The sequence below is a fragment of the Lissotriton vulgaris genome, chromosome 11 (genome assembly GCF_964263255.1).
Source record: "Lissotriton vulgaris chromosome 11, aLisVul1.2, whole genome shotgun sequence".
Classification (NCBI taxonomy): Eukaryota; Metazoa; Chordata; class Amphibia; order Caudata; family Salamandridae; genus Lissotriton; species Lissotriton vulgaris.
The window spans coordinates 635412887-635428419 of NC_141699.1; the positions used below are offsets into that span (position 1 = coordinate 635412887).

General features: G+C 45.0%; 1 protein-coding gene across 1 annotated transcript in view; it reads right to left on the reverse strand.

Moving 5' to 3' along the window:
- The window catches only part of LOC147683273 (uncharacterized), a 1451334-nt gene that overhangs the window by 89443 nt on the left and 1346358 nt on the right, over positions 1-15533 (reverse strand). The window contains exon 21 of the mRNA XM_086943731.1: positions 5964-6059. Coding sequence (XP_086799857.1) covers positions 5964-6059 — 96 coding nt within the window. The remainder of the gene's footprint in view (positions 1-5963; positions 6060-15533) is intronic.

The window sequence follows — 15533 nt, forward strand, 5'->3', positions numbered from 1 at the left end:
GATTCTGCATAGGATTTACTACACTCGCATGACACTACATGGACTGCACAGGGCGGATCATCCCTATTGTCTCAGGGGTTGCGGGGCAGAGGGCACGTTTATACACACGTTATGGGAATGCCCGTTGATTGTTAGCTATTGGCAACGGGTTCTACGTACCATGGCCCAGGCACTAAACACCTCACTCACTTTGGACCCGCGGATGTGCCTGCTGAATGTATGGGGGCCTACTGACCTTACCTTTTATGCAAGGACGTGGACCACAGTGGGGCTGGTCACGGCCAAACGAGATATAGCACAGAAGTGGGGGTCGGCTGATCTCCCCACACTGGCACAATGGATCCGAAACATGGACATGCTCATGCTGACTGAAAGAGCAGTATATAAATTACGGGATAATCCGCGTAAATGGAATGGGGTTTGGCAGCCTTGGAATTCCTATAGGGGGGACATATGTGAGCCACTGGATGAGGAAGATCTTGAGGGTTCTGAGGGTGAAGAAGAACATTGATTGGGTATGGGGTTGGTTGATGGGCAACGCATATGGGAGCGGGATGGTTTTGCGCTGGGAGTTTGCTGGGGGGGGTTGGAGTGGGGCCTGGGGTATGGGAATGTCTGATTGGTCCCTTTTATGACGACTGTGATGCTAGATGCTATCGAAGCTACCTCAATGACATGCCGATTTATGTGTGCAGTTTTTCTGGTTTATGTTCGCTGTTATTTAAAAAAACATAAAACGCAAATTGTAATTTTTACGTTGTACTTATATTCCCTACTCATCAGATCACCCTGAATAACGACTTCGTTACACGACCGTTGGGAACTATCACAATGCTTACCGTTGCACATTTACCTTGTGTTATGAATAGGCCCTACGAATGAACGCTTGTATGTGACTGATGATGATGATGATACTATTTGTATTTTGCAACAAAAATAAAAATTAAAAAAAACAAAACCATAGAATGTTTCATTGAGTGATTGATCAAAAAGAAAGAATCAGTATATGAAATTAAATAACTGATTGACTACTATATTTTGAGTTGATATTGTATAAATGCTTAAGGTGTAGGATCACACCAGGTGCACTGTGCGCAACTAGATGAGATTACATCTCATCTTAACTAGTATTTTCACTGACAGGCATGACAAACCTGATTAGTTGCAGCACCGTTTGATTACATTGAATCTTCAGTTTAAACAGGAGTGCTCCCCACATACCTCCCAAACAGCTCTAATCATTGAGCCACACTTCTCGGGTCAGATCTAAGAAACAATGGATCCTCTTCTGGAGCACTGTATTTCTTCAAGGTCCTCGAAGGAGCAGTCTTGAGCATTGTCGGTGTAAGGAACATTTCCATAACAGGCTGTAGAAGCCTTGGTACCAAGGGTAACAATGGTGTGGCTGCTGATAGTTGATGCAAGGTTTCAAAAAACACTGCGGATAAACTCTGAGGAGTAGGCATAAAACATTTTCAACTTTGTTGCAGCCCTCGCCACAACGTCCTGGAAAGTACTGCCATCATCCACCGGAGAGACCCTCGAAGGTGGACGGTCTGTAAGGGTCGGAGAATAGTTCCTTTTTGAAGATTGGGTAGAAGAGGGTGAACGTGTCAGTCACCTGTGCCTTCTCCAATGCCCCAGAGAGTAGATCTTTTTCTTGTGGAGGCTGCTGGCATACGCGTATGATCTCAACCCCTCAAGGGAGTGGTAGGAAAGAGATCTATTTCTTGTACCAGCCCAGTTAGGGGAGACCTGTGTAGAGGATGGGAGTAGTCCTGTGTACCTCGTGCCAGTTTCGTTGCAGATTTCTGCCAGTGATGCAGAGGTAACATCCACTTAGGAGAGAAGTGCACAGATGGAGATTTCTGCCCCACTTCTTGTACAGGAGTCTCAGAGCGTGAAATGGGGCGTACAGGTGAAGATGCAAGACTGGTCGTTGTCTAAATAATCACCTCCGGTGACCTTGAGGTTGATGAAGACATGCGTCTTGAAGTTGACTGTGCGTAATGGGTTGAGACTGACTGACGTGAGTGTCTCAACATTGAAAGTAGAGTCACTGTGTCCTAAATCATCTATGGTGATTTAGCCCTCACTGTCAAGGATGGTGATGGAGAGATGCTCACCGGACATGAGACCGACTGAGACCGATGTCTCGATGTTGAACAGTGTGTCAGTGACGTAGACCGTCTTCTGGGGTTAGATCTGTGCTTCAACGTCTTTGATTTGATGCCGATGGAGTCCCTTGTCTCGACGTCAAGCACCTGTGAGATTGGGCTGACTGAGTTTTTTGTGTCTTGACGGTGAACACCTCTGAGATGGTGATGACAGAGTTTTGTGTCTCGATGCCGAATGCATCTGAAATGGCGACAACGGAGTCTTTTGTCTCGACGTCGATCATCTAAGTGATGATGCAGATGGATTCTTGTGACTTGACGTAGAACGTCTATGTGATGATGTCGACGGAGTCTTGTACCTCAACATTGACTGCCTGAAGGGATGGCGCAGACGGGGTCTTATGCCTCAACGTGGAATGCTGAGCCACTGTCATGAAAGCCTCGACACACAGGGATCCACTGCAAAAGGGATCTACTGCTAAAGTGCAGCAATTTCTGATACTCAAAAAGCCCTCCCGCTGTCCCATGCACCCAGCACTACCGTGTGTGCGTGATTGCCTTTAGTAGAAATTGTAAACATGTTTTATTTGGTGAGTAATTGTTTTCACTTTTAGGTTTATCTGCATATTAGAGGCAAATGTGAACGCTTTATTTTGTATTTTGACTGTGCTTTTATTTACAACTATTGCTCCAGATATTGAATCAAACCAAATGGAGCGATTTGCAAATCAAAGGAAAGGAGATCGGTATTTTGTGGCTGACAGCTTGACTTAGCAAGAAACGAAAATCGGAAGTTCTCTGCAAGTCGTGTTACGTAACGCGTACCCAGCAAAGCGGCCATCTTGGGGTGGCATTACTATTTAATGCGACTTCAGGAATGTGCTTAGCCTTCCGAGAAGTTGCGGAACTCTCCGGTTGCCAAGGACGCTCCTGTTGACATCGTGCCCCAACTCAAACTTCGGACTTCCTTTCCTTCCGACATTCTCTCAGCATTGCGGATACTTTCAGCTGATATCGAATACAGGGAGGAAAGAAAAGAAAGCTAAGTACTTATTTGTTTATTCTGGCGCCTACCGTCTAAAGTTAAAATGCTTTACAGAAGATCATTTTTGGAAACTTTTGCGCTTAAAGGACAAAAGGCAACTTGAAACTTTGGCACCATTGAAAACCTTTTGCAATTTGACAGCTATGTTCATCAAAAGAAGAGAGTCAGGACCTTTTGCCTACACATTGTTTTCAGGCTAGCCTCACTAGAGATGATTTACTCAAAAACATACTAATGGAAATGACAAAAAACCTTAACAAGAATGGCAGAGACTATGGGCCAGATGTAGGTAGCCCAATACCGGTCGGTAACGGCTGAAATTACTGAATTTTGTCCAATACCGACCGTTATTAGGCTATTGAGATGAAGGTGGCTACATGTCAGATTCTGTAATTTACCGAATCGGTAATTTAAGGAATCGGTAAACTACTAATTCCTTAAAATACTGAATCGGTGAATTACCGAATCTGAAATGTAGGGAGCACTCAAATGCATTGCACAGTTAAGGATTCAGTATTTACCACCAAATAAAAGTTGGAGGTAAATTTCAAAAACCTTTAAAAAAAGCAATTTTGTGCTTTTTTAACTGTGCCATGTGGCAGCCATACATGCCCTTAGGGCATGTATGTGTGCCACATGTGCACCCATGCACTATTCAGGGGTACAACAGGGTGTCAATGTGACACCCTGCCACCCTTGAAAATAGTCCCCCTATTACCGATTCAGTATTTACTGAATCAGTATTTACAGATTCTGTAAATACCCAATCAGTAATTCCCTCTCATTCCTATGGGCCTCCAGGCCCATAGGAATGAATGGGAATTACTGATTCGGTAAATTTACCGAATTTTTTGCTACATACCATTTACCGATTGTGAAATACCGAATCAGTAAAATTCGGTATTTTAGAATCGGTAAATGTAGATTACCTACATCTGGCCCTATATTCTTTACTGAAAGTGAATAAAGATTTGTTGATGATGAATGATCAGGTTTTTGTACCATCACAAGTTTTACAAGAATGGGTGTTACAAATGTACCGTGATAGCTCTTTATCTGCACATCCGGGTATAACTAAGACCTATCAGTTAATTAAAAGACAAATCTGGTGGCCTTCCATGTTTCATGATGTTCAGCTTTATATTGATACTTGTGCTACTTGTATTCAAAACAAAACCTCACATAAGGCTCCAAGTGGTTTATTACAACCATTGCCAATACCTCCTCAGCCTTGGCATACTATAGCCTTAGATTTTATTGTTGAACTCCCACGAACCAAGGCTGGTTTCACTACTATCTTAACTGTGGTGGATCATTTCACACGAATGGCTAATTTCATTCCGTTAAAAAATATCCCATCAGCCATGGAAACAGCACACGTGTTTCTTCGAGATATTGTCAGACTCCATGGAATTCCATCTGTCCTCATCTCAGACAGAGGCCCCCAGTTTATTTCCCACTTCTGGCAAGGATTAAGCAAATCATTAAACAAGGAAGTGTGCACCTCATCTAGTTACCACCCTCAGACGGATGGATTAACTTAACGCACAAATCAAACTATTGAACAATTCTTACGTTGTACTTTACCAACTTGTGAACAAGAATAGTCTGATATTTTATGGGCTTTGGAAATTGCTTACCACAATGTAGATCATCTATTAATATGTCTCCATTCTTTTGTTCATATGGATTTCACCCCAGGTCTATTCCCTGTGAGTTACATTCCGCTTTAGCTGTTCCGTCAATAACGGATAATGTCACTAATTTACTGTCTCTACAACAATTAGCACAGTTGCATCTTTACCAAGGCTAAAGAAAGTCAAAAAAGAACAGTGGATCTTCATCGTTCCTCCCAACCTATTTATGTGGTTGGAGACAAGGTTTGGTTATCCGCACGCAATTAACGGATTAAAACTACCAAAACATGTTGCCCTCAATTCATAGGACCCTTTACAGTTAACAAGATAATCAATCCTGTAAGTGTAAAATTAACACTTCCTTCAACCTATCGCTTCCATCCAGTCTTCCATGTATCTTTACTTCAACCATACAATCTAAAAACACGACTAAAAACCCCACCTCCACCCATTACTATATAAGGGGTGCCCGAATTTGAGGTTAAGGCGTACTGGATACTAAAAGAGTAAGAGGAAAGTTCTTTTATTTAGTAGATTGGAAGGGTTACGGTCCGGAAGAAAGGTCATGGGAACCACTCGCAAATTTAACAAATGCCCCACATTTAGTAAAAGCATTTCATGGAAGATACCCGGATAAACCCAAACCCATTCCTCAAGTTTTAGGGGGGAGTACTGTCATGAAAGCCTCGACACACAGGGATCCACTGCAAAAGGGATTCACTGGTAAAGTGCAGCAATTTCTGATACTAAAAAAGCCCTCCCCTGTACCCAGCATGACTGTGTGTGTGTGTGTGTGATTGCCTTTAGTAGAAATTGTAATCAAGTTTTATTTGGTGAGTGATTGTTTTCACTTTTAGGTTTATCTGCATATTAGAAGCAAATGTGAACGCTTAATTTCGTATTTTGATTGTGCTTTTATTTACAACTATTGCTCCGGATATTGAATCAAACCAAATGGAGCGATTTGTAAACCAAAGGAATGGAGATTGGTATGTTGTGGCTGACAGCTTGGCATAGCAAGAAAAGAAAATCGGAAGTTCTCTGCAAGTCACGGTACGTAACGCGTACGGCAGCGTAGCAGCTATCTTGGGGGTGGCATTACTACTTAATACCACACTCAACATCTGGAAGGTGCTTAGCCTTACGAGAAGTTGTGGAACTCACCGGTTGCCAAGGACGCTCCTGTTGACAACGCGCCCCAGCTCCTACTTCGGACTTCCTTTCCTTCCGACGTTCTCTCAGCATTGCGGAGACCTCCAGCTGATATCGAATATAGAGAGGAAAGAAAAGAAAGCTAAGTACTTCTTTGTTTATTCTGGCGCCCACCGTAAGAGAGTTTCTACAGCGGTAATGCTTTACAGAAGATACTTTTTGGAAACGTTTGAACTTATAGGACTAAAGGCAACTTGAAACTTTGGCACCATTTAAAAACTTTAGCAATTTGACAACTTTGAAAACGTGGCAATGTGAACTTTGGTTTAAGGATAATTCAGAGACTGATTTAAAACACAAAATCAGAACATTGTAATGTATGTATTATGTAGCAGTTTGTTGTTTGTTTAAAATTCCCTTTTAGTGATGAGCCACTTCCGGATTTAAACTGCAAAGTAAGTGTGATTAACATTAGAGTTTGTATATAAAGATTAGAAAAAAACAAAGTAGGAAAGGTTTTAATACTTATGACTTTATCCTTGTAGTACACACAAGAAGAAAAAGAAAACCTTCTCTTCAGAATTCCTGTTCACCTAAATCCCCAACTCATCACATCAAGATCCGGATGCACAGTCTCTAAATCTGAAATTGCAGGTAGGGATTAGAATAAAGCCTTTCAATCCAAAACTGTAAACACTTTGAGCAGCTATTGAGTAGGTATTTGTCACAAGCTAAGGGGTAATACATCTTGTTGCTTCGCAGGTCGACAACAGATTCACTACAAGTGTCCAGCATTCCGTCCCTCCTCCCTGAACCCTATCGGGTAGCCTTAAGTGTTATCAACAATTCAGGTTATCAGGTAGGAAGCGGAAGGTGGGTCCATAATGTCTCTGTGAAACTCACCAGAGCACATCTACAGGTAAGAGTGAAAGATGGTCTTGACAGCCACCGCAGTCGGAGACCTACTCCGCGATGTTGAGTGTCGCCGGGTTGACCCCAACCGAGGGTACGTTATCTGATGACCCGATGTTGAAACTGTCATCTTCAATCTCGGCGTCGATTGATGCACCGGCATCGTGGACTGTGGAGGTCTCAACAACAACATCCGTTTCATCGCTGCTGATGGTAAATTTGATGCAGATAGGGAACAGATTGGGATCTTACTTCTAGACGTCGATCTGGACCTCTTTTTCTTCTGTCTGATTGGAGACCTTCCTCTGGATGTAGATTTCTTCCTCTCAGAAAGTCCATAGAGACATATCCTTTCTCTCTCTTTGAGAGTACACCTGGACAGCTTTTTGCAATGCTGGCAAGTCTCTGAGGAGTGAGAGTCAGGAAGGCAGAGAATACACACAGAATGTGTGTCAGATTTTGCCTTCTTCTTGTCACAGGAGGGGCAAGGATCAAAAAGAGATGGCATTGTGACAAGAAAATAACCAAATTCTGTTAAAAAAAATTGTAGTACCTCACTCTAAGATGTCACCCCTGAGGCATGATGGGTAGCTGGGGGTCATGGCTGTCTTTAAGGCACAGTGCCAATTTTTGTGTTTGCAATTGCTTTCATTTTCTATGCTATTGGTTTTCAATGCAGCCTATAGGCTAACAATGCTTGCTCTTTTAAAGATTAATTTTGTGTATACTCATTAAAAAGAGTTCAAGTAATGCTTGCCCTTCTGTTATCTATATTCTATAGTATGTGGTTGCAAAATCAGTTGTTTATTATTACATTGATTTGACTCTTTTATAGGGGCTGCATTGATGTGTGAAAAAATTATATATGTTCATATATAGAGCTGTATATATATGTGTATATATATATAAGGTATTGGAATTATCCGTGACCCGCCACTGTGACTCACCGGGAATCAAAAAGACGCTGCAGAGCTGCGGACCTAGAACGCTAGGTGAGACGCTGTCAGCAAACTTGCGTCTCGTAACTTGGATCCCGAGGGGCATGTGGCAAGAAAGAAGGGGCTAAGAGGTGAACATTGCAGAAACATCACAGCAGCTTCCCTGAGCACCGGATTGCCCGTATGCTGCATTGTGGGACTGGTAGCCCCCGGAATCGGCACAAGCCGGAGCAATTCGATGCAGGTGAGGCTCCTAAACCATTGGGAGGAGGAGCCCATATAAACACTACAAAAAGGTGAAGCATGCATTTGGACGATCGCATCTGAGGAAGGCAAACGCCGAAATTAGTTATGCTCTGAATCCAATAAAAGCAGCCTCTTAATGCCCCGCTATGTACTTTGATTTCTTCGACCGGGAGGAAGGAGAAGCTGATTTGAATAAATAACCGCTCTACCTGTGGGGCGCACGGAGGACCCTTTCATGATAAGTGGACACGGAGACACTGGCTATAAACTGATGTTAACCAAGGTATTGGAATTATCCGTGACCTGCCACCGTGACTCACCGGGAATCAAGAAGCCACTGCAGAGCTGCGGACCTAGACCACTAGGTGAGACGCTGTCAGCAAACTTGCATCTCGTAACTTCGATCCCGAGGTGCATGTGGCGAGAAAGAAGGGGCTAAGAGGTGAACATTGCAGAAACATCACAGCAGCTTCCCTGAGCACCAGATTGCCCGTATGCTGCATTGTGGGACTGGTAGTCCCCGGAATCGGCGCAAGCGGGAGCAATTCGATGCAGGTGAGGCTCCTAAACCATTGGGAGGAGGAGCCCATATAAACTATGCAAAAAGGTGAAGCATGCATTTGGACGATCGCATCTGAGGAAGGCAAACGCAAAAACTAGTTATGCTCTGCATCCAATAAAAGCAGCCTCTTAATGCCCCGCTGTGTCCTTTGATTTCTCCGACCGGGAGGAAGGAGAAGCTGTTGCTGCAATGATTAAAGGATACAGTTTCAGCTTGGGTGTGCCACTTACTGCTTTCCGGGGTCTTCGTGGGAGCAATTGTAAAGACATATTTCGCGGCACAGCCTAGTGCCGGTAGAAATGGGCGTCACCTCCAAAACTACGTCATATCGCCTGCAGATTCTCAGACGGGTGGTGTGAGTCACCGCGGAATGCCGCGTTTGAGGGTCTACCTGGGTCATCATGATTGGGGGCCAGTGGTGGAACAAGCTGAACCCTCAAAAATTTGACTGCAGCATATTGACCCCAATGATAGTGACAATTGAAACAACCTTGCCATGGATGCATTGCAGCGATGACGAACATTTTCTTTGCATTCTTTCAGATCGCCTGTGGGAGTGAGGAGTTCCTGTATTTGTCAATCCCGTGATCAAGACGAACAGTCGAAACGCGTTGGGAAGATGAAGGGAGTGCTGTTGCTGCAATGATTAAAGGATACAGTTTCAGCTTGGGTGTGCCACTTACTGCTTTCCGGGGTCTTCGTGGGAGCAATTGTAAAGACATATTTCGCGGCACAGCCCAGTGCCGGTAGAAGTGGGCGTCACCTCCAAAACGACGTCATATCGCCCGCAGATTCTCAGACGGGTAGTGTGAGTCACCGCGGAATGCCGCGTTTGAGGGTCTACCTGGGCCATCATGATTGTGGGCCCGTGGTGGAACAAGCTGAACCCTCAAAAATTTGACTGCAGCATATTTACCCCAATGATTGTGACAATTGAAACTACCTTGCCCAGGATGCATTGCAGCGATGACGCTCATTTTCTTTGCATTCTTTCAGATCACCTGTGGGAGTGATGAGTTCCCGTATTTGTCAATCCTGTGATCAAGACGAACAGTCGAAACGCGTTGGGAAGATGAAGGGAGTGCTGTTGCTGCAATGATTAAAGGATACAGTTTCAGCTTGGGTGTGCCACTTACTGCTTTCCGGGGTCTTCGTGGGAGCAATTGTAAAGATATATATATATATATATATATATATATATATATATATGATATGTGAAGCTCCAAGGTCCGCAAGTACAGCCACACGAACAGACAGGAACCAGTGAGACCCTGGATGGTGCAAATTTTTTTTCTTGATTTAGATTTCAACCCAGCACCAGTCCGCCATGACGCGTTTCGGCTAGAGATAGCCTTGATCACATGACAACGTCATGGGGGCTGACCACCCATTTAAAGTGCAAGAATGCCATCACATGTCATGGAAAAGGAAAAAATACTACTATTTCCATATTTTCACATAATTAAGTTACTGCATGAATGCCAGTATTGCACACACAATTTACAAATAGGTAATAAATATTTAAAATTATCTGTAAAATACATATTACAAACCCAAATGTAAAACCTCAGTGACCAAATGTCAATGTGTGAATTAATGGCAACGACTATATCAAAATACAGTTAAAACCTCTAAAATAGATATAAAAGTTAAAAAGCTTATAAATATTTATATATAATTATTGCCATTAAAATCCATCAGAACACAATGCCATACGTATATTAAAAGAGGCAACAATGGAAAAATGCAAGAGGATAACAAATAATCCCAATTATCATACATTCATGTCTGTTCAAAAGAAATGATGCCCGTGTGGGCTATACACTGGCACTGAGGTAAAAGATAAGATTAGATGTGTGCAAATACGCATAATTAGTGCAAACATGTCATGATGGCAATAAAGTGCTACCAGAGAAAAGTGCAAATTTGTTAAGTCAATAAATGTTAAAAAATCAGTTACAAAAAAGGTCAGGAGGGGTCCAGAATGCATGTTGATATATCATTTCCCTAGCCTAAATTTATATATATATCCATGAAGCTCATCACCCGTCACAGAAATCAAACTGCCAAATCACACAGTGTTAAAAGTTAGGCTGCAAACGTCAACATTATCGGCGCCATCTTGCTCTTTTTGAGCCCATTCGTGCACGTAAGCGGCAGCCATTTTGAGCACCATGGCCTCCCTGCCCCTCGCTGATAGCCAGCGCGTCTCTCTCTCTCTCCTAACCTCGCAGGCATCCCCCGCACGCTGACAACCCCCCCCGCTCTCACATGCCGCTCTCTTTGCGAGCTTCAGCCACATTGACAGAATTTAAGAAGGGGTTAAAAACCCACCTTTTTAATCTCAGTATCTAATTGCGTTTTTCTTTCTCCTTCTGGTTTGGCCCTGTTTAAGCTCACATATCGCGCCAGGATACTCTGTAGTAGCAGAGCGCGTAATAAAATATTTTATACATACATATACATACATACATACATACATACATGCCTTGGGTCATAAACACCTCTTCAGCGCAGCTCTGCCTCGGAATCCCATCCTGTTCCCAGCGCGACACCTCCCTTCATTCCTTTCATGGTCCCAGGTCCTTTGATACAAACCCCCTTTTCCTGTGTGCCCGTTTGTCTTCCTCGTTCCCAGGCCGCCACCTGGCCCTGCGGATACTGTTTATTGCCCCCCCCCGTACAGTAGGAAGCTTCCCCCATTAAAGGACCCTCGAATTGATCAAAGCCCCCACCCTATGAGATCCGATCAACCCCACACATTCCGTGAATCGGCGGAATGTCCAGCTGCGCGATAATCATCACCTGTTGTGACCGGGGTGGGGACTTCAACTGTAAATGTGTGTGGGAACGGGCCTGAAGGGGAGATTCCGAGGATGTCCTTTCATACTTCAAAGCATTGCAAGAATGTGTTACATGCAATAAAGATCATAAACTTGTGTATAAGAGGCCAAGCCTCAGAGATGCGGCTAGAGCACCTCGTGACGATACTTGCTGTCCGAACTGATGTGTTCTCCTCCGGAGAGAATAAACCCCTTGTTTCCTGCCTTCCAGTCTCCAGCGCCTGCCTCTTCATTGATTAATATTTTGTGGGTTAAAGAGGCGACACCGCTGGGCAATACTTAAGGATCTTTGTTTATTGGTTGCTTCCCACCTTTTTACAATTGGCGTCCCAAACGTGGGGCCCATCAGTGACTCGTGGATCCAGTGGGAGAGGTCCTGACGACAGAGTGAACGACCGCAACGATCGGGAGTGCACCTGTCCGATAGACCCTCGTCTGACAGCCGATCATCCGAACTTCACTGGTTCCGAACAGACCTCTCTCGAGTGATCTACGGTCCTGACTGGGAACCATCAGGAGTGCCGCGAGGAATACGAAGAAAAGAGGACGATCGGGCGCTGGATTCGGAAGACAAGAAACTGTCCATGCGGTCCGGGTAAGGTCGTGTAAACACGACGAATTGCGAAATGATTGTTTGATTGTTTGGAAAATACTAGTATTACTCTTTGTTGATTTGTTTGGAGATTCGCTGTCTGCAAACAGGAAAGAACAGGTTCCCTCTTTGCAGATAGTGAAAGGGTAGGTAACGCAGACCTTTGCGGGCCTACTTATTCTCCCCACTGATTGTTTGATTGACCGAACATTGACTGTTCGATATTGGTTCATGAGGTATTCACTGCCTGCAAACAACGTAGAATAGAAATATTCTGTCTAGTCTTTGCACGCAGTGATAAGATAGGTAGTGCTGACTTCTGTCCCCATTGTGATCCGTCATGCCTGTCTTCTCCCCACTGATTGGTAGCCTGTTTAGCCCGGACCGCTTATTAGAGATGAACCATCCGGCTCCACTGGAAGGCACCCCTAATAAGGACATGTTCATGAAGCATGGATTGATCGCTATAGCCTATAGCAAGCTGTGGCATAAATATACGAAAAAGGATCGAGAAAGTCAGTGGCCACTGATAGGATCCTTCGATGATGATAAAATAAACGCGCTAGAAACAGCCCTTGGTAAAAACAAGACAACGCCCACTATGCTTGATAGTTTCGGCATGTGGCGCAAAGAAACTGAACAACGTAAAAAGAGAACTGAGAGTAGGTTGGGAAAAGAGCTGCGAAAAGCAGCCCACCTAGCTGCTCAGAAACTAGAAGAAGAGATAAAGGAAAGAGAGGAAGCCAAACAGAAACTAGAAATGGAAACATCAAGCCAGTGTCCGGTTAGAACGTCCTCCACGCTCTACCCTGAATTACCCTCGAAACAACGAGCCAACGATGATCTGCTGTTAGGTCCTCCGATCATCTACATGCCCCCTCCATATGCCCCTTCCCAACCCTTAGCACAGCACCCACCACCCCCAGGTACAAACGAGAGTAGCGCCACAGCTTCGGCCCCCATGGCCTCTGTGCCGGCCGAACTCCTTGTATTAGATACTACGCAAACGACAACGTTAGGCGACCCTGAGACCCGAAGGGTTGGTTCTGCAAGAACAAGCAGACTAAGCAAAGATGAGCGAGCAGGGATTGACAAGATAGCAAGGACACTGGTAGAAAGGAAGGAAGATGAAGAGTACATCACGGATATGTTTAACTCGTATACAGGGAGTCACAGATGACATTTTACCGTACAACTGTGTTACCATGTCTTGAACGCATACGAGGACCGATATCGAGACAAAGGTCCCGAGAGCCTAACGACTCTGTACCGGAAGGTCGATATCGGGGATGAGGGCGAGTGTGATGTGACGGACCTCCTTATGCGTACGCTTGAGGTTTTCCGCCACCTCACTGAACAAGAATCGGGAACTAAACCCACGACATCCGTAGCGACCGAACCACAAACTGAGCAATCTAACGCCATGATGCCGATACGAGAGGCTGCCCCTTACTGGGTTCCTCCACGAGGTGAAGGGACTAACGATGATGCAAACCACAAAGATGCAAAAGGAAGGGTAGTGTACAACTGGGTCTACCAGCCATGGGACCGGCAAGAGATTCTGACATTCCGGAAATCTCTGCCTGACCTACGTAAAAACCCCACTGCCTTCTATACTGAATTAGGTACAGCCCTAGGTTCAACGATTATGACCTTGGCTGACATCGACTTGTTTTTCGGGTTATGTCTACCAGCTGATGTGTGGAAGCAAATCCGGAAAGTCGACCACCTTGAGCTGTTTGGACATACCTGGTCACAACTCGATGGCATTGATAAACAACGAGAACCTGGACAAAAGCCTTTGAAATCCATTTTAGACCTCCCAGATAAAATCGTACAGAAATTAAAAACCCTGATTCCAGAAAAGAAAGTGGACTGGTCGATAGTAATGGCCTGTCGCCAGAAACCCCAGGAGGATGTATCGGACTACTTCTCCCGGTTTGAAACGGTGTTCTCCGATTACAGCGGCCAGGACATGACCACGGCAACCGGACACCATCTGTTTGTCCAGAATTATGTTAAGGGTCTGTCACCAGAGGTCTCCCAGAAACTGCAGGCCAGCGAGAGTAGTTGGGCAGCCTCCAAACCTACGGCTATCCTCCAGATGGCCCAATATTATGAACATCAGAAAAATGAAAATGATAGAGCAACAGAGAAAAAGAAGAAGGACTTGAAAGAGAGGGTGATGATTGCACAACTGCAAGGGGTGACTATAGGACGAGACCAATACCGGGGAAACTATCAGACGAACGTCCCTAAGACTGCACCTCCCAAGGACCGCACTTTGACTCCCCACATTGGACGTACAGACATTAGAGAGGACCAGTGTGCTTTCTGTAAAGGAACTGGCCATTGGAAATCCCAGTGCCCGGTTCTTTTGGAAATAATCAGAAACAAAGACCCCAAGGACATAGCAAGTGGACCGAGAAATAAGGGACAGCAGCGAGGGCCCCCAAATGACACGACTAACGACAGATCAGGCAGACCAAATACATTTGATCGACCCAGACAGAACCAATGCCAGCAATCTGACTACGATGACGCCCACGACTTTGCATAGGACTGCCAAGGGCAAGGGAGGGATCCAGTCGAGCTCTATGTTGACCAGCAAGGCCCTTACGTCACTGCTAAGGTCTTGGGTACAAAGTCTCCATTTCTGGTAGACACTGGCGCAACACGTAGTGCGTTATCTAAACGACTGATTCCAAGGGCACCCTTGTCTGGCTCACTTATAACATCAACAGGTTTCGATGGAACGCCCTCCACTAACCCTTTGTCCGCCCCGATCCTCTTCGAGTTAGAAAACAACACCACTGACACCACGTTTTTGCTTTCCTCCAATAGCCCTGACGCCATTATGGGACTTGACTTATTGAAACACTTCCGAGCGACAATTAGATGTTCTCAAGACGGAGTTCGAGTTTTCCTTTACGACAACCCCGTTCTGCTTAGACATTGCCCTCCCCGACGCATGTTTTCCATCACCGACGCTGACACATCCCTGCTTGACACTCTGCCTCCGTATCTGTGGGCCAAGACGGATTCGGACGTAGGGCGCATGATGATTGACCCAGTGCACATTACTGTCCGACCAGACGCAACACTCCCAAAACTTCCACAATATCGGATATCGCCCGAGGGCGAGAAGGCATTGGTAAAGATTATTCAGTCACTGATAGACGCAGGAGTGGTAGAGGAAGTGGTTAGCAACGTTTGCAACAGCCCTATCTTGCCCATCATCAAGAAACAGGGAGAGGGAGATGAGAAAGCATACCGCTTTATCATTGACCTTCGAGAGATCAACAAAGTAGTGGTACCTCAGTACCCCGTGGTCTCGGACATCACCACCATCCTGACTTTGATTCCTTCTACTGCCACCACCTTCACTGTCATTGACCTCAAAAACGCATTCTTTTCCATCCCCATCCACCCAGACAGCCGATATCTCTTCGGCTTCACCCTAAAAGCCCGCTCATATAGGTTCTGCCG